The 24,989-nt window shown below is 33.5% G+C and overlaps 2 protein-coding genes across 2 annotated transcripts; one reads left to right on the top strand and one right to left on the bottom strand.

The window, feature by feature from the left end:
* Window positions 1-780: 780 nt before the first annotated feature.
* LOC134233904 (uncharacterized) lies at window positions 781-16,006 on the bottom strand. Its single transcript, XM_062715961.1, has 7 exons — window positions 15,956-16,006; window positions 7,386-7,565; window positions 6,945-7,065; window positions 2,406-2,564; window positions 1,584-1,754; window positions 1,426-1,498; window positions 781-1,110 (listed from the first exon to the last, which is right to left on the bottom strand). Exons 2-7 carry the CDS (start codon window positions 7,410-7,412, stop codon window positions 810-812), a joined length of 852 nt encoding a protein of 283 aa, XP_062571945.1. The 5' UTR covers window positions 7,413-7,565; window positions 15,956-16,006; the 3' UTR covers window positions 781-809.
* Window positions 16,007-17,755: 1,749 nt separating this feature from the next.
* LOC134233891 (uncharacterized) lies at window positions 17,756-23,152 on the top strand. The gene is made up of 6 exons (XM_062715942.1): window positions 17,756-17,874; window positions 19,893-20,163; window positions 21,262-21,525; window positions 22,122-22,166; window positions 22,357-22,410; window positions 22,623-23,152. Exons 2-6 carry the CDS (start codon window positions 19,896-19,898, stop codon window positions 22,748-22,750), a joined length of 759 nt encoding a protein of 252 aa, XP_062571926.1. The 5' UTR covers window positions 17,756-17,874; window positions 19,893-19,895; the 3' UTR covers window positions 22,751-23,152.
* Window positions 23,153-24,989: the final 1,837 nt, after the last annotated feature.

The following is a 24,989-nucleotide window of genomic DNA, read 5'->3' as shown; positions in this document are numbered from 1 at the left end:
ATCAATTATTTCCTCTTGGAAGAGGGCATGGCCCTTATTTGAACAAACTTGAATCCCTTTCACCCAAAAATTCTTTGTGGCAAGTTTGATTGAAACTGGCCCATTGTTTCTTGAGAAGAAGATGAAAATGTGAAAAGTTTACAATGACATAAAATGACAATTGACGACCGACAACAGACAAATTTTGATCAGAAAAGCTCAATTGAGCCTTCGGTTAACGTGAGCTAATAAATTTGTGTTAAGTTGTATAACACATTCTCATGTCCTAAACAATCTATGTGCCAAGTACTGAAATGAGCTTCCAATGTTGTTTAGTTTGGTTATGTTGGAATGACCTTGAGTCAAGGTCAAGACATATCCTCCTTCCAATGATTTTTCATAACAACATTATACACCATATAAGAATTTTATATTTTTCTGCCTGTGCCCTTGTACTTGTCTGACGTATGATCTTGAGTCAAGGTCATGACACACACTTGAGTCACACACAATTTCTGTACTAAATATGAGCTATCAACGATTCTTTGATACATACAAAGTCAAACTTTATTTTTATTGGGATGGGGTATAAATAATTTTGGCTGGAAATTTTCTTGCCCTTGTTCAAAAATATGGTATACTATGGTTTTTAGATGAAATATCAAGGTATCACTTACCCTATAGCTACACCAACTATTGGAACCCAAACTAAATCCATACTACCTGATTATAAAGAAATAAAAGTAAGTTGTATTTTGAATCAATAATTTAATTACTATCATAATGTACAAGCATACCTTTAATATTCCAATGTTCTAAAGTTTCTATCACTAACCTTCCACTGGTTCATTGTTTACAGGACCTGGGTCAGGTGTAGAGCTTTCATCTCCAGACGTATCTGGTTCCTGCACTACTCTCATTCCATTAATCGTTGATGTTGTAAACATAACAACAGTTTTTGAGGTAGTGACTGGTTGCAGTGTAATGTTAACTAGCATTTTTGTGGTGACTGGTTGTTTGGTGGTACCTGGTTGTGTGGTAGTTTCTGGTTGTGTGGTGGTGGTGATTCTCTGACATTCTCTATCCTGAGTTGTAGACCCATTAAAAACTGACAAGTAGCCATTAGGGCACCTGTTGATCAATTCCATTTGTTTATTTGTTTTAAATTAACTTATTCTCATACATGATATCACTTCAACACATATATCAAGGTATATAATGATTTATTAATTTGTACCTGCCCTAAATCAAAACTTCCAAGAACTGATAGGAAGCCAAGCATATGAGACGCTTCTAATTTATGAAATATAAATATGTATAATTTTGGATATGTATAATTATATATTTTTTCAGCTACATGCATAACATGATATAGTTCTTTCTATGTAATTGTTTACAGTAAATAATTGATACAAATTTAAATGATAGAATAGAGTATTAACTTACTGTGAATGAGGAATACATATAGAACTATCGCTTTTGTTCTTGAAGAATCCCAGTTCACACTTGTCAACTTCTCCTGAAAAATGTAGATTACAAGTCACCCTGGAAATCCTGTTTGTATCTATAACATTACATCACTTAAAATATCAAATTTTTTTTACCTGTGATTTTTAATTCAAATCCTGGTTGTTTGATCTTTTTCACTTTGATCTCATCATTGATTGGTCCTTTACATGCTCCAGGGTCATCACCATAGTAACGATCCTGCCTCCTACAGACACAGATCTTGTCACCAGTTTTCTCACATTCCTCTCTATTTTGAAGTTCTGCTTCTACAACACAGAAATAAAATAAAAACTGTGAATTCCTTTAGGCAATTCTTTGAGTATCATCTTTTCTGATGAAATCAGAAGCAAAAGAATCACAATTTCACTCTCAAATATTCTGAAAGTAATAACAATTCTGCAGATTGATCAAGAGCAGAAAATATGATCAGTACTTCCAGCATTAGGATGCATTCCAATAAAGATCAAAATTTGATACAGGGATTACATCAGAAAAATCTTTTCCAAATATTGTCTAAAAACAAGAAGATGAGGATTAGTCTTATCAAAGTTCAGACATCCTCATGTAGAGAAGATTCAAGTTTGTCCTCATCATGGCCCTTGCATGGGAGTAGGACTGCTCTAAAAATTTCATTGAAAAGCAAGCCCATGCTATTCATACTGATATTTAGCATCCTTGTGATTTCTGGCTTCTAGTTTGGTTATGCCTTGATGACAAGGGGCTAGAGTCAGGTCACAATATGAAGTTCAATTTTTTCAAAAATATGAAGAACAGCAAGGTCAAAATGCCTGTGTGAGCATTGTGGCTCTGCCATGGAGCCTATTGTTAAAAAAAATTAGTACTTTGCTAAAGCTGCTGAAGAATAAATAAAACATAATTTTCACTGAACAAATCCAGTCTAACTTGTTTCCACTTACCAGGAAGACAATCACAGTTGATTTTGGTACAGAATTCAAACTGAAATCTGATTTTTGCTGTATTTACTGGTGGTTCACGATTTATTGTTCCCGGTGGACAGTCATAACAAGTATCGTATCCCAGAGAATCAGTGTTAGAACACAGACTGTAGCCTTGATCTAAAAAAAAAAACACATTCAACGTTCAATCTGATTAAAATACAGATCTCTACATAGCACAAATTAAAGCACAGAGAGTTCTGCGCTTTGTGCTATGTAGTGATCTGTATTTTAATCACATTGCACAACACTTTAATTTAAATCAAAGCTTCAAATTAATTAGAAATCAATGGAACTTAAACATAATTTGTTTACTTTAGTAAAACAAGAGACCCATGGGCCACATCACTCACCTGAGCACTGTGGCTAGCATAAAAGCAGAAATTAGTTTATTATTGAAAAGTTTAAACCCAAAAGTAGTCCCAACTATTCCTTACAGGGGAGAGGGTATGACTTGCACAAACTTGAATGTACACTACCTGAGAATGCTTCCATATAAATACATGCATGACCAATCATGGCTTTGCGATTCTTGAGAAGATTTTTATACCCCACGCAACTAGTTGCGTGAGGTATAATGTTTTTGACCCGTCCGTCAGAGTGTCAGTGTCAGAGTGTCAGTCAGTCAGTCCTTTTTTTTGTCAGTGCAACTCCTCATAAACCACTGCACAGAATTTCCTCAAACTTTGCAGGTATTTAGGACACATTGTGTAGATGTGCATATTACCAGGAAATTCCGATTCCATTATTTTTTCCGGGAATTTCCGGACTTTTCAACTTAGGCATTGAGTTATGTCCAAGACACGATGTAGTTACGATATCGACACATTACTTTTTTTTTTATAGTTTTCTATTATATTTCTCTATTCTCGTGTGTTTATTATACTACTTCATGTTTTAAGACGATTTCCTTACTGTCAATATCCTCGATATCGTGCCGATATCGAATCATGATTGTTCCAAGAATTGTGTTTTCAATCCTTAATATTGTGTTTATAACAACTGTTACTTAAAACTTTCTTTATAAATCTTTCCCTGAAGTGTCAATATCGTCGATATCGACGATATCGCTTTGACATCGAATCATGTTCGCTCAGCCCTTGGTAAATGCCTTCCCTGTTACTTTGAATATGTTTATGTTTAATTTCTTTACTTTTACGAAGATTTTACCTGCCGTCGATATCGTCGATATCGACGATATCGTATCGATATCGAATCATCATTGTTAAAAGCATATTACTTTACCAACCTTCACCCTAAATACAAAAACTTTATTTTTACAACACTTCTGTGTTTAATAAGTTTACCTTACTGTCGATATCGTCGATATCGACGATATCGTATCGATATCGAATCATCATTGTTAAAACATTATAAAGAATTGTCACCCTAACCCAACATCTTACTCTAAATCTAATCTAAAACAATAACAACCCTAATACGTTCTTAATCATAATTTACTTTCATATTCATGCCAATAATGAATCAATTTTGACTTCACTTGTGACTTTGTAAAAAAATTGTCATACCTCACTGTGAAAATAAATTGTGCAGGTAGGATCGATATCGATACGATATCGTCATGATATTGTCGATATCGACGACATTGACATAATAGAGAGTCTTAAATATGGCACCAGATATTTCAAATTAATAGTGCTGATCACGATCGATATCGATACGATATCGACATAATATTGTCGATATCATCGATATCGACATCGAATTCGTTCTTGGACATGTATGTAGGCATTTGGCCATACCTTGAATATAGAGATGAACAGTTTGTCAGTGCAACTCCTCATAAACCACTGCACAGAACTTCATCAAACTTTGCAGATATTTAGGACACAATGTGTAGATGTGCATATTATTCTAGGAAATTCCGATTCCATCATTTTTTTCGGGAATTTCCAGACTTTTTAACTTAGGCATTTGGCCATAACTTGAATATAGAGATGAACAGTTTGTCAGCGCAACTACTCATAAACCGCTGCACAGAATTCCGTCAAACTTTGCAGGTATTTAGAACACAATGTGTAGACATGCATATTACCAGGAAATTCCGATTCCATTATTTTTCCCGGGAATTTCTGGAATTTTTAACTTAGGCATTTGGCCATACCTTGAATATAGAGATGAACAGTTTGTCAGCGCAACTCCTCATAAACTGCTGCACAGAATTTCGTCAAACTTTGCAGATATTTAGGACACAATATGTAGATGTGCATATTACCAGGAAATTCCGATTCCATTATTTTTTCCGGGAATTTCCGCACTAAAAACTTAGGTTTTGGCCATACCTTTTATATAGAGATGAATAGTTTGTCAGCGCAACTCCTCATAAACCACTGCAGAGAATTTCGTCAAACTTTGCAGATATTTAGGACACAATGTGTAAATGTGCATATTACCAGGAAATTCCGATTCCTTTATTTTTTCTTAGAATTTCCACACTTTTCAACTTAGATTTTTGGCCATACCTTAAATATAGAGATGAACATTTTGTCAGCGCAACTCCTCATAAACCGCTGCACAGATTTTCGTCAAACTTTGGAGATATTTAGAACACAGTGTATAGATGTGCAAATTACCAGGAAATTCCGATTCCATTATTTTTCTGGGAATTTTGGCACTTTTCAAATTAGATTTTTGGCCATACCTTGAATATAGAGATGAACATTTTGTCAGCGCGACCCCTCATAAACCGCTGCACAGAATTTCGTCAGACTTTGCAGATATTTAGGACACAATGTATAGATGTGCATTTTACCAGGAAATTCCGATTCCTTTATTTTTCTGTGAATTTCGGCACTTTACAACTTAGATTTTTGGGGATATCTTGAATATAGTGCTGAACAGTTTGTCAGCGCAGCTCCTTATAAACTGCTTCACAGAATTTCATCAAACTTTGCAGATATTTAGGACACAATTTGTAGATGTGCATATTACCGGGAAATTCCGATTCTTTCATTTTTTTTTTGGATTTTCAGCACTTTGAATTTTGGGGGAGCGTGGGGTATGTGAGCTTGCTCACTTTTTTCTTTCATTTAAAAAAATTTACCTATATATGTCTATGTAAAACATTGGTCGGCCATTGTGGAATCGCTCAACCCCCGGCGTTCATGATTTGAATAAACTTGAATCTACACTACCTGAGGATGCTTCCATATAAATATGACCAATCATGGCTCTTTTATTCTTAAGAAAAGATTTTTAAAGAAATTTCCTATATATTTCTATGTAAAACTTTGGTCGGCTATTGTGGCCCTGCCAACCCTCGGGGGTCATGATTTGAACAAACTTGAATCTATACTACCTGAGGATGCTTCCATGTAAATATGACCAATCATGGCTTTGTTATTCTTGAGAAGAAGATTTTTAAAGATTTTTCCTAAATATTTCTATGTAAAACTTTGGAATCAATTGTGGTCCAGCCCTACCCCTGGGGGTCATGGTTTAAATAAACTTGAATCTACACTACCTGAGGATGCTTCCATATAAATATGACCAATCATGTCTTTGTAATTCTTGAGAAGAAATTTTTTAAGAATTTTTTCCTATTTATTTCTATGTAAAACTTTGGTCGGCCATTGTGGCCCAGCCCTACCCCTGGGGTCATGATTTGAATAAACTTGAATCTACACTTCCTGAGGATGCTTCCATGTAAATATGACCAATCATGGCTTTGTAACTCTTGAGAAGATTTTTAAAGAATTTTCCTATATATTTCATCTATGTAAAACTTTGGTTGGCCATTGTGGCCCTGCCCAACCCCCGGGGATCATGATTTGAACAAATTTGAATCTACACTACCTGAGGATGCTTCCATATAAATATGACCATTCATGGCTTTGTTATTCTTAAGAAAAAAAAAGTAAAACTTTGGTCGACCATTGTGGCCCCGCCCTACCATGGGGGATCATGGTTTGAACAAACTTAAATCTACCTACCTGAGGATGCTTCCATATAAATATGACCAATTATGGCTTTGTTATTCTTGAGAGGAAGATTTTTAAAGATTTTTCCTATATATTCCTATGTTAAACTTTGATCGGACATTTTAGGACATTTTAGCCCCACCCTACCCCCGGGGGTCATGGTTTGAACAAACTTGAAGCTACACTACCTGAGGATGATTCCACACGAGTTTCATCTCTCCTGGCCCAGTGGTTTTGAGAAGAAGATTTTTTAAAATACTATTAATTTTTCACTAATTCATGATTATCTCCCCTTGGAAGAGGGCATGGCCCTTCATTTGAACAAACTTGAATTCCCTTCCCCTAAGGATATTTTGTGGCAAGTTTGGTTGAAATTGGCCCAGTAATTCTTGAGGAGAAGATGAAAATGTGAAAAGTTTACAGACAGACGGACAGACAGACACCTAGAAAGACAGTTGGACGCCGGACAAAATGTGATCAGAAAAACTCACTTGAGCTTTCAGCTCAGGTGAGCTAAAAAAACAAAATACAGAATTTCATCCCAATATACATGACTTACTTTCCAAACACTGTATAGGTTTGCAGCAAGATTGATCAAATCCTAGAATGAAGTTTTCTTCAATCGGGCAAGAAAATGCATCAGCTTGCACCATGACGTATAAAATCTTTAGTAAAAACTTCTAAATAAAATAAAAACATGATACCGTATTTCAATATACCAGTTCATGTATAAATTACAAAAAAAGAAGTTTTATTAATTTTACTGTTGTGGAGAATCCCCCTCCCTCTCCATCCCCCGAAAAAAGAAAATTACACAACAAAACTGCAATTATCAAGACATACAATGTGTGTTTGATAACTTCTTGCTTTTGCTTTGATTAATGTATCTTTTAAGTAAGATAATGACCAGTACAGTATGTAAGTATATATAATTGCAAGTACTGTATCAAAGTTCAATATGTAAATTTTTTTTAAATTGTATATTCCCTACACAACTTACCACAACATTAGCACCTATTGTTTGCATTCTTTAACTTCAACAAATTCTTCCTCCAATTTCTACATCCCTTCATCATCTGTTTCAAATATCCAAAGGAATATTGTTTAGACCAAAACTGCAAAAATTTTTAATCTTAAAAACGGATGTTTTTCTTCCAGAGATTGGCTGATATCCCATCATCTGCAAAAAATACCGGGTATATTAAGATCATGCCACCATCAGGTGAACATTACTATAAAACACATTATAACTAAAATTCCATTTAGCTGGTTTAATTATCTGTATAAAGTATAATGATTTTTTTTTTTCAAAAGCTTCTTTTTTAAAAAAACAGATTTTGCAAATCCCACTCAGGCCCTCCCATCACAGTAGCCTAGCCATTGTATGAGCCCTCACTTTGTTATTTGGAGGTCCGAAAGCTTAATTCTTCTTCCCCAGAGTGATGTCAAAACTTCAACTAAGGCAAAAACATGAGTAATGACTTTCTTTTTTAAGCACTTGGATATGAGCCTTTTGAACAGTGCCATAAAAGAGAAAGTTTTTTTGATTTGATAGGCATTGGCCAATATAAAAGAAACAACTTTTATTATATGAATCAGAATTGTCACACTTATCTTAAGGGGAAGAAGGACCTTTAGCTGAAAAAATACCTGTCATTCAATTTCTTTCATATTTTGTATATATCTAATTTAGTATGTTCCACATATCTTAAAGCAGATATATCAATAGGTTTCTATAGACAAATTATTTTTGAGATATTGAGTGACAAATACTATGCCCCACAGTGTCTAAGTGGAATTTTGATTCTCCATGTTCCTGGGTCCATTTATACTCCGTCCATATTGGAATTTGTTCAGCATAGATAAAATATTTGTCAGCAAACATGTGTCTATTAAAATATTTCAGAGTATAAATAGGGTTAAAATTTCGAAAAAGCAAGAATCTTTTGTCACGTACCACATCTGGAGACGGAAAATTATGTACTTTTAAGACAACTTAAACAACATAAAAAAATAATTTGCAAAAAATCCTATCATTCAATATTTGAAAATTATGTTTTTAGATATTTTTATACAAGATGTAAACTCAAATAAACAGTCAAAAAATTAAACAAGTACTGTGGTTTCAATCTTGTTTTGTACATATTTTATAAAAAGTTATGACGTAATTAAACCGAGTCATGTGACCATACATCTTTCGTCCCCTTAAAGTAGGTCTATACTCGCACTACGTCATTTACGAATAGTAAAACCGGAACCGCGCTTCCTTTTTCCGAGATGAGATTTTTTAACTAATGGTTTGACTTTTACTTAGCGTTTTAAATATCCGATAACGATTTTGCTCGAAGTCTATCGCGTCAAGAAACACATATTCTACAGTTTAAGGATAAATTATTTAAAAAGAGAAGGCTGGGAACAACTTTCGGTTAACAGAAATAATTAGGTAATAAAACGATATTTCTGTGAATGATGCATGTTTTATATGCCGCGCCGAAAACACGGACCATATATACATGTACATGCTACATCAGAACGTGTATCAAACTATCGAGGCGACCAAGTTGAAGCTAATAGTGATAATTCGGAAGAAAAGTAATGACTACGATTTGACTTATACAATTTATGGATTTTACTAATCAAACATTACAAAATTTACTTTGAATAATAATTATTGCATAAAACGCATACCCCCCTCCCCCAACCTGCTTACCCACGAATCCCAATGCAAAATAATCTTTTGAATAACTACTTGACAAAAGTTGATTCACTTGCAGCACACTTCTTTATTTTCTGTAGCAAAATTATCCAGTTTCTGAGAATCAATGAATTACTTTCATTTTCATCGTCTCCAATTTAAAGACAAGTGTGTTTTATTTATTCATTTTTTTTAGTAAAATATAGGGATGTCAAATCGGTCAATTTTTACTACTCGGTTACTCGGACGTTTTTCCGATCGAGTACCCGGGTACTCGGTAAAAGTGTGGATAAATATGAACAAGTAACATTGAAAACTGTAAAACATTGTAAACACTTGTAGAAATAACACCACATGCTCCGATGGGAGGTTTACCCGTAAATCTGATGTAGTAATTATGAGCACTTCATGCCCGACGAAATTTAATATAACATTTTTTTAAGTTCAATTTATTTATCTGATAAAGACAAGGAATAAAATCATAAATAGTTCAGTGCTTTTTTTTTTCTTTTTTTTTTATTGTTAATCTCTTTGGTTGCGTTTGACGTCCACGTGATCAATTGTCCGAGGTTCAGTATCAACTTGGTCAAGTTCTCCTATGACAGAGCGGATTTACTATCTTCGTACATTTTTTTCGATCCTATATTTCATCATGTTTATAGTATTATGGGACGGTATGTTTTATTTTGATGCAACGATGGACATCGGTTTTTTGAAACCCTTTGTCTTTAACCATTTGAATTAATTGGCATGTAATCAAACACAACCATATCAACAATCCGTTAGCACGTGTAATATCATCTGTCTCTTTTCCCGAGAATTTACGGCTTTTGGAGAATTGACAAAATTATCTAATTCATTTAAATATAATAGACCATAAACGATGTTCAGTGAAAACAAATCATTAAAGCAAACAACAAATATGGGTAGAAGACAGTCGAAGGTGAGAAAAGCCAGGTAACAGGTGCTTGGTCACGATAATTACTGTATAAACACTGCCACGGGCGATAACGGTCATTTAGAGGTGTAGAAAACTCTAATTACTGTATGTACAAATGCAATGAACATTTTACGTTTTAAAACCGATGTTTTAATGCATTAATAAATGAGCTTTGAAACATTAAAAAATATACATCCGAGTAACCGAGTACCGATTTTAGTATTCGATACTCGGACGTTCGATCGAGTACCCGGTTAAGCGGGTACTCGTTGACATCCCTAGTAAAATATGATAAATTTTATGGACATTTGGTTTTTGGTGTGTATAATTATTGTTTTAAATTATGTACAACCTTGTTAATACAAGTATACACTCAAACATAAACAGTATTACAGAAATATGTGGCAATATATTACTTCTGGAAGAAAGAAAATAGGGGGGTTCCTTTAGTGTAGAGCTCATACCATGAATAGTAATTGTTGTGCCTGCATGAATATTTTATAGTTAATTTCTCTTTATAGAACTTAGAATGATTGTTTACATTTTGTATGGCGATTGTCCGTAGTTATGCTGATTAATTACGAGTTACTGAACTTTAAGAGCGTCCTTAGAATTATCAAATTGTATTTAAAGTCATACGATATAGTCAAGAAAAAGAATTCTCTTGTGAATTATTACCGTTATTTTATTGGATGCTTACTGGAAATGGCTTTTAGACACTAATTGTAGAACCAGAATGGTATAAAATACGGATCTCCGGATAAGTTGCTACATACGCCGACATTCCTGTACACTTTCTATACAGAACTTTATGAATAAGACTTCTGGATTAGATAAAAATCATAGATTAATTAACGAGTTTTATAGATGTTGTATTAGTAAATAAAGTATTCAAGTACATTGATTAAAGAATAGTTTTTGAAGTTTTACAAATGCATATGACGTAGACGATGCACCATTGCGTCAAGGTATAAAAGACAAGATTTTGAAAGTGCGTTTGTCAGAATTCCCTTTTGAATTGTCACCTGCCTTTCAGCACCTTGCACCTTGATCTGAGGTATTATTCTTATAAGTAAACATATTAAAGTAAAGATATCTTAAAATAGTTTCAGGATAAGTTTTAGCGTAGTTTGAAGTAATATTGAATATTTAGAAATTTAGATTTATTGAATATTTAAATTCAGCATTATTTAGACAGTCGGTGCACTCGGGATTCTGACCCTGGGAGACACAGAAAATTGTCTCTCCCAGTAAAGTTATAGTTGTTATTTAAAGTTTGTAATTTGTTAGTAGTTTGAATTTGTATTTTATTAAATCTATATTTTTTTTATTGACAAGTAAAACTTAGTCAATTCTTCTAGTTCGGTGTGAAGTTGCACCGTTTGACTATATTACGACAGTGCACCGTACTTGGATTAATTATCTTTTGCATGAATGTATCCGAGGTGTTGGTAAATTTGCATGGCATACTTTTTACTTTAATGACATAAATTACTTTATTCTATAACCAGAAGTTATAGATTTAGGGTGGTGGACTTTAGTTGAGCATGTGCGGAATTATTGAGATAGTCGGGTGCGCTTGCACCTTACACCGAGTTACTTTGTGAATTTATGTTCCGAGTTTAGATAGTATATTTCAGCAGAAACCTAGCACCTAACACCGAGTAAGGTTATATAGCACCAGTCAAGCAAAGATGGAACTTAGACCCAATTAGCTTATATCAGTAGCACCTGGCACCTGAACACCGGACACCTAGAACCAGTTTGCTCCAGTATCATCGGAAGCACCTAGCACCTTAAGCCGTTAGCACCTTTCACCGAGTCTAACGCGCATGTGACCATTTAAATATAATTTTTATTATTGTACATTGCACTGTGGATTGGGACATTATATTATTGTGTATTGTACTTTTCGTTAATTTAATAAATTGATTGTCATTGATCACACTTGTTCTATCTAAATTTTACTTAAGGTCAAGATCTAGTAAATGAAAGGTGCCTACAGATTTATCAATTTTGAGAAATAAATTCCTTTATTGATGCTTTACAACTTTAGCTTGGTCAGATAAGGTATTTCGGGGCATAATTTGTAGGTAAACAAGATGAAAAACTGTATTTTAAATCGTCATTTTCAATGAAAAATTTAGAAAACCAGTCATGAATATGGGAGTTTTTTTTTCATATTCGACAAAGGAAATGTATCCAGATTGCCTACAGTCTCTCAGAAAACGGTAATTAGTATGTTCATGGCCTCTTCTTTAAACCAATATCAAATTTAATATAGGTATCCGGTTTACTTTTCGTATGATTTCATAAGATTTCAAATTGAATGTCATAAAAATACCTTATTTTTTGTATAATTCTGCTGAAGCTGTAAAATACGGGAAAAAGAAATTGATTATGATGTCATAATGAATCTAGCACCAAAAAATTAGTCTAAAGTTATTTACTAGATCTTGACCTTAAGCACAGGTACCTTCGAACCCATTATTGTAACGTGCCTCTAGGGTACCTTCTGATTGAATACACACATAAGACGAAAACGTTACATAATGCGTCAACATATAATTTTTTTTAGCTTATTATTTTTCTTAAATATAATTTAGTAAAAATAATGCAAATTTACGAAGTTTGAGTCCATAATTTTTTTTTTTAAATGACCGAGATTGTCCTGTGAAGCATATTTTCTCACATTAAATTTTGATTCAGTAGCCTAACAAAGTGCATCTATAATAATAATTCATGCAAAACAATGAAATTATATTGTTTACTAACATGTTTCTACTCTATTTTGGGTATTAAAGTTGAATATTTAGACTTAAATTCATTTATATACAACAAAATCTAGGATAGGTAAAATTTCAGTATTTTACATTTCGGGGTATATACTCCGATAGGCTATAGCGGAAAAGTGAACATGTTGACATATAATTTTTCTTGTGTTTATCCATTGCTGGGATGTATGTCTATCTTATAAAAGCAGATTTTTAAAGATTGAGCCCATTTAGTGCCGAGTATAGAACTACCTTAAATGGATCATCTCTCACTTTCTGGGTGAAAAATTCTAAAGTGGTATTAAGCAACTTACAACTCCGTAAAATCACAGGTGACCTCTAGGATCCTCCCACCATCCCCATGCATGCTTCCCTTGGCATTTTTTGTTAACTTGGACAGAACTGCAGTACCCTCAAAGCTAGCAATTTTCCAGAAAAAGATGTACATGTTTGTTCCATCCTGAAATCAGTCCTAATTGCTATTTCACTTGTTAGCTTTAAAGACAAGAGGCCTTATAGGTCACCTGAGCATTATGCAACAACTTTCCAGTTATTGAATTTGATTCATGTTTTAAGCCAGATGCTATATGGCATTCACAATTTTGAAAGAGGCATCATTGATCATCATAACAATACTCTTAGCAGTAGCTTAGCTTGGTTACTGAATACCCATACGCAGGGTAGGGGAACAAAAATGCATTCCAACTAATCAGTAATATTCAGCAATAATCAGTAGTGCCCCTAACACTGTGACATACTAGTAAACCCCTGACCCTAGGTCCACACATTGCACAAAGAATGGGTGGACTTAACGCCCTATTTTAGATCTTTTTGAGACTACTCTAACAATTAAGTTGAAAATAAAGTGAATCCAAAATATATTACAACCACTAGAAAGAGCGACGTATACATGGTTATTTTAGCTAGAACATATGTACAAAAGCAATGCCTTATTGCCATGAATCAAAATTGAAACAATTATACATTAGTGTCGTCTTCCGGAATTTGACATGTACCCGGAGTGGTTTTTAGGTCGCGCTATCAATATTCTTAGGAGGCGGGGCTATCGATCAGTGTCATTGTTGACATTTCTCTCCCTCTCCATCTCTCTCTAGAAATTCGAATATGTGTTTGGAATATTACAGCGATGTCATTATGATTTTTTTTTTAAATGTGAGGACACGCAAAATTAAAACAACATTTAATGTGCTAAATTCTGAAAACGGCACCAAACATAACTTGATTTAGATCTAGGTCAGGTTGAAGAATACAATGTAACTGTTTCCACGAGTACACTCGCAGGTGGACATCACGTGATGAATTGTAATATTTAACAGGTCAATCAAAGTCGTAACAATGGAAGCGAGAAGTTTGTTTGGAACATGTTTTTTGCTAAATTAAGTGTGAGCGCACATTTGTCGGCTCTTCTCCTTTTAATATGACATTATTTTGTTCAATATACAACTACAATTTTTGTAAGAACACCCGATAAACATGCGCTGACTATGTATTCAGATGATGAAAAATGCCTGACCCTGATTATCTATTGATATTCAACAAATCTTCAGGCACCATGCCTTCGATATTTATTTAGTTTACCTCGAAAAGAGCATTTTAAATTCACATCCGTACCATAAATACACAGTTAAGATATCGGGGGGTTATATGATGGAAAAAAATTAACATTTTATGGAACTTAAATTTGCAGCATTTTTTCTGGCTAGTTAAGTCCACCCATTCTTTTAAAAAGGCACCCTTAAAATTGCCTATCAAAAAATAAATAAATCTTTTATAAATACAAAGGAGCAGATTTCAAACAATTAATTCATTTTCAGTATATAAGTATAGCCCCCCACCCCCCACCCCTGACCCTGGGGCCTTGAAATTCACAATTCTGCAAGATTAGGGCCCTTGATCATCATAACTATATAGGTAGTTCATCTGCTTCATACCCAGAGACAGAGAAGAAAATTTTCAAAGACTTAATGTATTTTCACTATACATGTATCATCAATAGAGCCCCGCCCTAACACCAGAACCCCTGACCCTGGGGCCATAAAATTAACAATTTTGGTAGAGGCACTCTTGTTCATCATAACTATGGACTTAGTTAGTTTATTTAATACCCAGGGGCAGAGAAGAAGATTTTCAAAGAAATCATGTATTTTCACTATATATAATCAATAGAGCTCCACCCTAACACCAGAGCCCCTGACCCTGGGGCCATAAAATTCACAATTTTGGTAGAGGCACTCTTGCTCATCATAACTATGTACTTAGTTGGTTTATTTAACACCCAGGAGCAGAGAAGGAGATTTTCAAAAGAAATAATGCATTTTCACTATATACTTATTTAGCCCTGCCCTAGCACTAGAACCACTGAACCTGGGGCCATAAATTTCACAATTTTGGTAGAAGACTCAATGCTGATTACAATCACGCAAACAGTTTGACTGCTTGATGTCCAGGAGTAAAGAAGAAGATTTTTAAAGATTGCATTAATTTTAGTGGTTTTGGCCCCATCCCTCAGGCCCCCGGGGGGGGGGGGGCAGGGATCATGAAATTCACAATTTTTGTTTCCCTTCACCCATAGATGCTTTGTGCCAAATTTGATTGAAATTGGTTCAGTGGTTGCAGAGAAGAAGCTGAAAATGTTCAAATGTTAACACACGACCGACGACGGACGAAAACGGATAGCAATAGGTCACCTGAGTTTAGATCGATGTGGTGAGGGCCGTACCAAGACACAGTTAGATTATTCTAACTAAGATTTCAACTACGAGAGTACTTGATAAAGGAGAAAGGACCCTTTTTTGCAATTGAGGTAAGAATTTTAAAGAATTAATCAAGACATGAGCGCACTTTTTTGTGCACAATAAATAAACAGTTTTTTCAATGGGTGGCTCTACACTGTAGCTCTCCGGTCTATCAATATATTTTTTTCGGAGAGCTACAGATCAGCAGCTATTTTTATACATGTATTTTAAAAAATAGACCAGGAAGGACAAGAAATAACTAGTCAATCTAGAACGAACCCCCCCCCCCCCCCCTACACACAGAGTGAAACACGCCAGTTTCAGATGGTATTCTAAGCATCTCAAAATGCTTTGTGTATTAATTTAGACTTTGATCAGAATCACATCATAATAATACATACGTACCGTCATGAAATTGATGACTGTGTTAAAAAAACACTTGTACTTTCGGTTTGTTCATTCGTTTATGGAACGCCGTCACAGCCTTGCGTCAACATTCCATGACACATAAATGTCAACTCTCTATGACTTTACTGACTCACAGTACAATTGCATTGCGTCAACATTCCATTTATATTAAACTTGCATATATTGGAAATTGTCGTATCTTGTGATTGATTATAAATAACAAAATTACTTTGTTATTAAATTATCACTTTGATTTTACATAAAGATTGGCGTCGGAAGCAAATTAAAAGGGGGGGGGACTAAGTAAAAGAGAAAAAAATTAAGCCTGCAAAAAATAATCAATCGAAAAAAAAAATGTGCCAATACGGAAGTACGAAATCCCATCGAGCTCATTTTCGTAAGTTAACAAAAATATTTTTTCGCGAATAAACGCGTAACTTGAGCGCGTTATAACGCGTACAATTTTTGCAAATAAACACAAAACTTTTCGAAAGTTTTAACGCGAAACTTTCGTGTTATTTTGCGAAATAATATGCATATAGGAATGTTACTCAGGGACCTTGATCTTGAATGGTCTATAAGAACATGAATGCATGCAGACGAGAACTTTTATGAATTTAATTATAAAACTGATCTCATTTCTTTAGAAGATGACATGTACTGGATAAATAATGCGAGAATACGATAGATTAGTTTTCCGAATTTTGCATTTATTTCAAAACCTTTCCAATAGATAAAATGAATTTTACCATCTAGTATCTAGTACATGTTTTTCAATTGTTGAATTCAAGAAATTCTCTAGATTGTTTATTTTGTTTTTAAGGAAAATCCCCATTTTAAATTTTTCTCAAGCGGTTTTTTTATCAGCAACATTCACTACAACTGAACACTAGTAAATTATTTTAAGCAATCCATCATTTGGGACTAAAAATATACTCTGTAGACACATGGATTAAAATTGAGTGAACAATGTATTATTTCATGAGCTTAACGATTTTCTGAGATCTTGATCTTTATAATCTTACTAGTATTTCAAATTCTCTAGAGAGTGTTAAAAATGACGCCGAATGGGGGTGATTTTTATCCCGAAATTCATAATCATGAAATTTAACTTTTGGAAAACTCGCTTAGACTTTCATGTGTTTGACAACATTTAAGACAACATTTGACGGTAAAAAAGATTGAGACAGAGGAAAGACATATCCAATAGCAAGAAAACTTAAAATTGTAGCTTGTGAGGGTCCAAGATCAAAATAGCCTTTTGCTATCCATTGTAATGAATAAACTTATGCAAATGTTTTGGTAAAACAGCGAAAATATTTTTTTACCTACGAAAATGAGCTCAATTGGCTTTCGTAAAAATAGGTTCCAAATTCTTTCAGTACTAAATTTTATTCATAAACTACTGCTCGACTTAATTCAGACTTTGGAGTCAGAATTTTACAACCACACTTTATTGGAGCCATACGCCAAATTTCTCTTTCGAGCTAGGGTTTAAACTGGAGTCTTAATACTCTAAACTGAATGCTTAATAAACTACTTGCCATATTAATTTTCAAGGGGTCAAAAATACTGTGGCTCATGTATACAGGTCTTAGGGTTTTGGTATTTTGACCTAAAGTAACATATGATAGTTTATGGAATTCTTTTTGCTTTTGACCATTTCAAAAAATGCAATATCGAATGTTTCCAAGAACCATTTTTGGTTGATTAAATTACGAGTAAATCATTTGTTTGTATTTATAGTTGTTTAATTCATTTTTGCACAACATGAGTAGCTGATAGATGTAGAAGTAAACCAAACCGAAAATGTCCAATAGCCAGGGTTTTCCAAATTTAAATTTAGATTGTAAAAGGAAGTGTTTTAGAACAAAAATATTTCATGTATTTTTACGGTCATTGTCAAAAACAAGAAGGTGAGTTTTGTTGTGAGATTTATATAGAGAATTGTTCTTTTATTGTATTGTGATGTGTTGTTTAGTATGTATATAAAGTTTGTTGTTTATTGATCAGAAATATCCCAATGCATTAATTCATCCTCTTGTTACTAGTATTACAACAATTGATTATTAGGAATGGACATTAAAAGATACAAAAAGTTTTTTTTTATATATATAGATCTTTTAACTCTCGGCAGTCTGCAGACATAGAAAAATAGTAGATGTTTGTGCTGAATGTGGACCCCATTTAAAAATCCAAGATGGCTGCCACCCCGAACACTATGGTTTTAAAGCTTTTTTAAACAATCAAAGAGGCACTCATCTAGTGCCTTCGAATCTAAGATTACTTTCTCAGTGCCTTTATCCTAAAAGAAACTATAGAAATTGACATAAAGTTTAACTTTTGGATAGCAATAACGAATAATCTTGATTTAATCTTGATTTATCCACAATAATTGAACACACACAGAAAACTGCAGTAATCTTACTAACTGTAATGAACAAAATTTGAAAAGAAAGAAGTCGATTTTAGAATCTTAAGGAAATTCTTTCGATAATAAAAGGGTCAATACTGTACTAGGAGTAAAAATGTAAAAGAATGGACCAGAAATAACAACATGCAACAGGAAGCTTCCTTTCACATTGAAAATCTACTACGGCTTGAAGCATGATCAGAGACTATGTCTTCTTATTTAAAGGAATCATTGTCTAGTTAGTAGAATATGCCAGAGCATCAAAGATACTAGTAGTTGGAAACGTCCCCCGATAATTTATGCATCACGAGCTTCGCATGCCAATTAATTTCAATGGTCCCCGCCCACTGACGTCAAACACAAAGACAGCCGCACGAGATTTACTGCATATAAGGACTCCTTCGCTCCTGTCCTATCGCTTGGCAAAATTTACATTCCGGTGGAATGATAATCAACTTAACTAACTTTCAAAGAGTCATCACAGAGAAAACAAACAAATAGAAATGAAAATATTTAGACAGATATATTTTTTTCAAGAACTACCAACCACAAATCAAATACATGAACCTTATTGTGTTGAGGTCAAGGAGCAGTGGTACAACTTCAGTATACTTATAAGCGAAGGACACATTCACATTCGGGTGCATTAATTTATCAAAAAATCAACACACCTAATCACAGAGAAAAAAACAATTAGAAATGTAAAATATTAATGTTTAATTTACAAAGAGAGTATTATGAAAACCATGTCAGCCCTGCAGGATACAAATTAGCCCTACAGAAACTGTGCGCATCTGTTTCTGAGTCTGACACTAAGGAGCACAAATATGCATGGAAATCTCCTGCTGCTGCCGTTGTGTTCGTCGTCAGTGGGTGAGGACAATTGAAATTGAGATGGGAGTCCTTGTGTAATTTAAATCTATGGCTGCATTTTTAAAGTCTAAATCTGTACAATTTTATTTCACAATGAAATGAAAATATAAGGAATCACTGTCTAGTTAGTATAGTATATTTACATCCACTGAATATTTTCTCCTTTATTTCTTAAGTAACCCCATTGCGTTCATCACTGCATAAACTACAGTAGGCAGGTCGCCTGTACAGATTTCTTAATCAGTGGCTGTTCCATCAATGAAACGTATAAAGACGTTCGCATCATTAATACAATAATTAATCTTTTTAATCCTACTTTGATTGATTATTTAAACAGATATAAATATAAACAATAAAATGCTGTCTTTGTTTGTTGTTACTGGAATGAACGGTCGCAGCTATTGCAGAAAAAATTAACATAACCCGCTTACGCGGGTTATGTATTTTTTCTGCAACAGCTGCTTCCGTTCATTCCAGTAACAACAAACAAAGAAAGCATTTTATTGTTTAAATATATGCTAGGGACATCAACAATAGTGGGAAACATGGGATAATTTCTGCATAACGGGCGATGCCCTGGCATACTATACTAACTAAACAGTGATTCCTTAAATATGTAATATATTTAGTTCATACCTTTATTATTAGGAAATGAGCGTTTCGGAAGAAGATAGAAAGATAACTGCGTGTGAGGTGAAAAATAATATAACACGCACAAGGAAAAATGTCCGTGCGTTTAACAATAAATTAACGGATGGAAAACTTGGCGAAAAATCCTTATTACCCTGTATTCTTTGCTCACATTGCATCAAACGTGAATCTGCTGAACTGGATAAAGAGATCATTAGATTTGGAAACCTATTTGAGGACAGCAGTAATTTTCAATACGTCAAATGCAATTGTCAATCAAAGTCAGTTGGTAAGTGTTCAAAAATATACATGTATATGAATAAATAAATATACAGATTAAAATATATGAAAAAAAACACCAACAATTTCATTTCTAATGTCCCCTGCTTTTGTGAAAGCAAGGGGAGATTAATTATACTTTCACAAGCGCATTACTCAGTCTTTACTCTAGTTACATCGTGACTAGACCTTTTCATATATGCCATGTTTTTGACCCATTGACCTTGACCTTAAAGTTTGACCTACTAAATTTTAACATTACTGAATTGGCCATTACTGTTGAAAGAAAAAAAAGGTAGGGATTTCATATTAGACATTTGTATTACCTTTGACAAGACATTTCTAATTACACTGTACTAGTTGACCCTGTTCACTTGACCTGGAAATTTGACCTAAGAGGAGACAGAGCTTTCATATTAGGCATGCATATTATTACCTGTGAGAGGACCTTTCTAAATACACTATGATTTTTGACACCGTGACCTTGACTTTATAATTTATTCTACTTTTCAAAAATGGTATCTTGACTTATAACTTTTGAAAGAGAAGAGATGAGGCTTTCACGTTTGAAATGTTCATTGCCTGTAAGAAGATGTTTCCCAGCATGATAATTTTATTACCCCTTGACCTTCATATTTGACCTAATTTTCAAAAAAATTAACTTTGGTGATAAGTTTTGTATCACATATGATAGGGCGTACATAGTTGACACAATATGCCATAAATAATGGCACCCATCCACCACTACACCGAAAGCGGGGGACCGCTTTTTTTTTATTATTTGCTTGGTTTATTTCAAATTTATATCCAAATCCAAAAAAATATTCACTTTGATAAAATTGGTATTCGTCAAAGATTATATTTATATTATATACCAGATTTGACTGCGGAGTATTCTATCTTTCTAATCAATATGTAGGTGTGCAGGTGTGACCGATCAACAAGGGATGCTTACTCCTAGTCACTTGATCCCACCTCTAGAATTTTCGGGGGTTCGTGTTATATGCCCTATATATTTACAAATTTATTGTTTGTAGAGTTTTTTGATATCGATAAAGTTCTGTTTGATGTCTTCATCTTTTACATCTTCGGTCTTTTTAATCTTTAGGATACCAAGACAATGATTTCAACAACGTCAGCTTTGATGGGAGAAATGTTCGCAAATGCATGTCGGAGACGAGGAAAGCATTGAGGGCTTACAATGACGAGATAGATGATAGTAAATACAAGGGTGAAGATATACGGCCATGTCAGACATGTAAGAATGGACTCGCTGGCGAATGCAAAGGCCTTAAAGAAGAAATAAACAAGATACAGAGTAATCTTTTAAGTAAGGAAGTGGACATCGACCAAGAGATTTGCAACTGCCAATGTATGTTGAAACAATATTTTTATCAATTTTAGAAGAGACTTGTGTTTTGGGGTTCTAAGAAATGAGAGGTTAATTGTTGCATTTTATTCATATACTGCAATCGACTCAACATGCATTCCCAAAGTTCTCAGAAACTATATGTAGAAAGTAATTCCCTATATTTCGTTACTGCTATAGCACGCAGAATAATGTTGTTGAGACATATATGACAGAACAGGGAATTTTATTTTAGAGAGCAAAATATGGACTTTAATTGCCATTATAACCATTTGGGAGGTGGGGGTATCATTTAGTGAGCTTAACCTTTTTTTGCTCTCTAAAATAAAATTCCCTGTTCTGTCATATATGTCTTAACAACATTATTCTGCGAGCAAACGATCCCACGCTGACTTAGTTTGGCTTTATAAAACAGAGAACAGAAAATAGTGTCATTACGATTTTTTTTTTCCATTTAAGTATTGATTAGATATATTCAAAAGTCAACAATATTCCAATCGGAAATTACAAGTAAAATTTGAAAAAACCATAAATTTTAAAATACGTCATGTATGAGATACTGTAATGATATTCATATACATGTCTTGTTTGTTGTACAGATGGAGAAAATCCCATAGAAATGAGATCAAGTAGGTCCAAAGGAAGTAAGTTATTCATGCTTTTATAAAAGTTTCAAGGACTGAACATAGGCGCTCCCGGGCATGTCATTCTGTAAATGACGAAAGATAAATGCATTTATTTACTTGTTATTTATGTTATTTCAATGAGACAGTTCTCCATTTATCATCATTTTCAAATGAAATTTATTTAAAATTCTGACTCCTATTTAAATAGGGCAAAACACGGACCAAGGTGACAGCGGATACATAGGGTCAAAAGATTTATCGAGTAAGAAATGATATATTAACCTGATATAAAATAGATAGAGAGGATATTAACCGGTATGTATGGGTGAGTGTGCATGTGCGTGTGTGCACGCAAGCGTATGTGTACGGGGTATGTATGAGCTCTAGATTAACAAAGAGCAAGGATTAATATAATAATAAATCACTTTGTAAATTAAAGTAATCAGAATTGCTTTTTTGACAATTTTGTAACAGTGTCAACGGCAGAGGAAACTGGCTATATTAACATCAATCGAGACGATAAAGAGGCGTCTCTTAAAGGACATTTATATGTATCCCTGGAAGGTGACGGAGAGGAAGGAGGAAACAGCTCAACGGCTTGAAATACTGTAAAATCACATATTTTCGTGGGGTCAAATATCGGGTATTTTTCGAGGTTTGATACAATCTTGTTTTGTGGGGACTTGATTTCTAGGATGGATAACGTTTTAGTAGTAATGTTAAATTTTACGTTTCGTGGTGGTCATAAATTCGTTGGTCTCTCCTTACCTCCAAAACAACGAAAATTAAACCCCCACGAAAATTGCTGATTTCAGAGTACATGTACACGCTTTAAAAGCTCAAGAGTCAAAGCTATTTAATTGAGAAATTGGATTTTAATCACATTTCACAAGCATAGGCTTGAAAGTAGTGAAGGATGTTAAAATCCTAATTTTAACAGCACTTTGTATATATATATATGTATATATTCTATATTTTATTTTAATAAACTGTATTCTCAGTCATCAATGGATTTTTTTTTAATTACTGTTCAACTTATGTATACATTTCTTCTGTTTTGTTTTTCATAGACATACTAATTTAGGCAAGTGGCATTGTTTTCAATATGGCTGATCCCAACTTTTTGGGGTTGTGAATTCTGAAGTCTCTTCTTTCCACAAATACAATGAAAATACCCCCCCCCCAGCCTAAAAAAATTAAAGGGCTGAAATCCTCTTTATGATGGAATAAAAAAAAATTGTCGTAATTATTTATCAAGAACAAATTTACTACCAAGTACACAAAATGACAATCTAGTAAGAGGTGACTAGAATGGTTTATTCATTCATACAAATGTGACAATAAAATGAAAATTGCACTTAATTGTCGAATCTCAAGCATATCACATGAAACAAACATCCATTAATTTTCACACATATACATGTATCAGCATCTCAAAACTATATTTCTTTTAAAACAATTAATGATTGATATACATTGTACAGAGGAAAATCACTTGTTTTCATCAAGTTAAACAAGTAGTGGTATTGTAATTGTGCCTGAAATATAAATCCTCCTTTTTCCAATTTTTAAGTTTATATATTTTTTTTTGTATAAAAATGTTAGAAACAAAGATATAGGCATAATTTTTTTTCAGAACCACTAGCCATTCAATTCACATTTGTACTTGTCTGAATGTAAATCTTTTTTGTTCAGATTAAGAAAAAAATATAGTAACCAATATTATTTTTTTCTAAGTGTACCTCTATCAATACATTGTACCTCAATAACTATGACTGGAACATTGAATGAATGATGATTAAAATTTCCAAAATTATTGGAAATATTACAAGAATACATCTTAAGAATTTCCAGAAGATCCCTTAGATTTAATAATGAAAAAGTTGGTTTCCAGGAAACAAAATTATGGTATCTTGTACAGGAGGAGCGTACAGTATGTATATTTTGTAATTTATTCTGTATGTATTTAAATAAGCTATGTAAATCAAAACATCTAATGCCATATAAAACATTAGACAAAATCAGACAAAGGGGGTCGTTTGGAAATTGAATATTTAAAAAAATATCAGATTTACTAGAAACAGTGTACATTGGATGAATTAATGTTGATATGGACTGCCCTTTCTAGAACAGCTACATGTAGTGGTAGATTCCTGAAGCAAAATGAGCATCATTGAAGAAAATCAAATGTTAATCTACTGTAATAGATAGAATATATGTTCCACCAGATATATTCACTTGCTCTAACAAATACATTGATATACTAGTACTAGCCCTGAGATTTTACTAGCTTCTGGAAACTGCACAACTGTTAATGTCTACCTCATAGGAAAAAATCTTTTGTTATTGTTAATAAAGTCAAAATCTTTTCAACTACTGGTAAAAGTTTACTAAATTATGCAAATTCTTATTTTATCATGTCTTATTTACCTAAATGAATAATTCGGGTCTACAGTATGAAAATAAAATTTTGTATGTGAATATGTTTTTTTTTTTCTTATTGCAGAGAAAAAAAAATCCATAGTATGCACTACGCAGTTAATGTACTTGTATATAAAAGAAATACTATGCCAAAATATTGCAAAAATTACATTAATTAAAATTAATCAATAATTATGTATATCTTATTCGAAAAGTATTAGTACAAATGGCCAAAAGGTATTAAATGGATGCATTAAAAAAAGGGGTTTTAATTTGATAATAATATACCCTGTTAGCCTTTACCTAGTTATATGGTACGCATTATGGTCAGAATAAATTCTCTTGGTTTTCATTTTTACACAATTAGAAAACTCACCAACCAAGCCAAAACAGAAACAAAACATATATGTAGAAACAATA

Source organism: Saccostrea cucullata, unplaced genomic scaffold (assembly GCF_032062105.1).
Source record: "Saccostrea cucullata isolate Sc308-1 unplaced genomic scaffold, CSIRO_AGI_Scuc_v1 ctg723, whole genome shotgun sequence".
NCBI classification, from domain to species: Eukaryota; Metazoa; Mollusca; class Bivalvia; order Ostreida; family Ostreidae; genus Saccostrea; species Saccostrea cuccullata.
The sequence above is the reverse complement of the archived record's forward strand: the minus strand, read 5'-3'. Positions and strand labels throughout refer to the sequence as shown.

Coding starts and splice junctions, on each gene's coding strand:
- LOC134233904 (XM_062715961.1), bottom strand. CDS start 7,412: ATGCAAACAATAGGTGCTAATGTTGTG. Junction 7,066..7,385: donor CAATAGGTGCTAATGTTGTG/GTAAGTTGTGTA, acceptor TATTTTATTTAG/AAGTTTTTACTAAAGATTTT. Junction 1,499..1,583: donor ATTTGAATTAAAAATCACAG/GTAAAAAAAATT, acceptor TACATTTTTCAG/GAGAAGTTGACAAGTGTGAA.
- LOC134233891 (XM_062715942.1), top strand. CDS start 19,896: ATGAGCGTTTCGGAAGAAGATAGAAAGATAACTGCGTGTGAGGTGAAA. Junction 20,164..21,261: donor TTGTCAATCAAAGTCAGTTG/GTAAGTGTTCAA, acceptor TTTAATCTTTAG/GATACCAAGACAATGATTTC. Junction 22,167..22,356: donor ATCAAGTAGGTCCAAAGGAA/GTAAGTTATTCA, acceptor CTATTTAAATAG/GGCAAAACACGGACCAAGGT.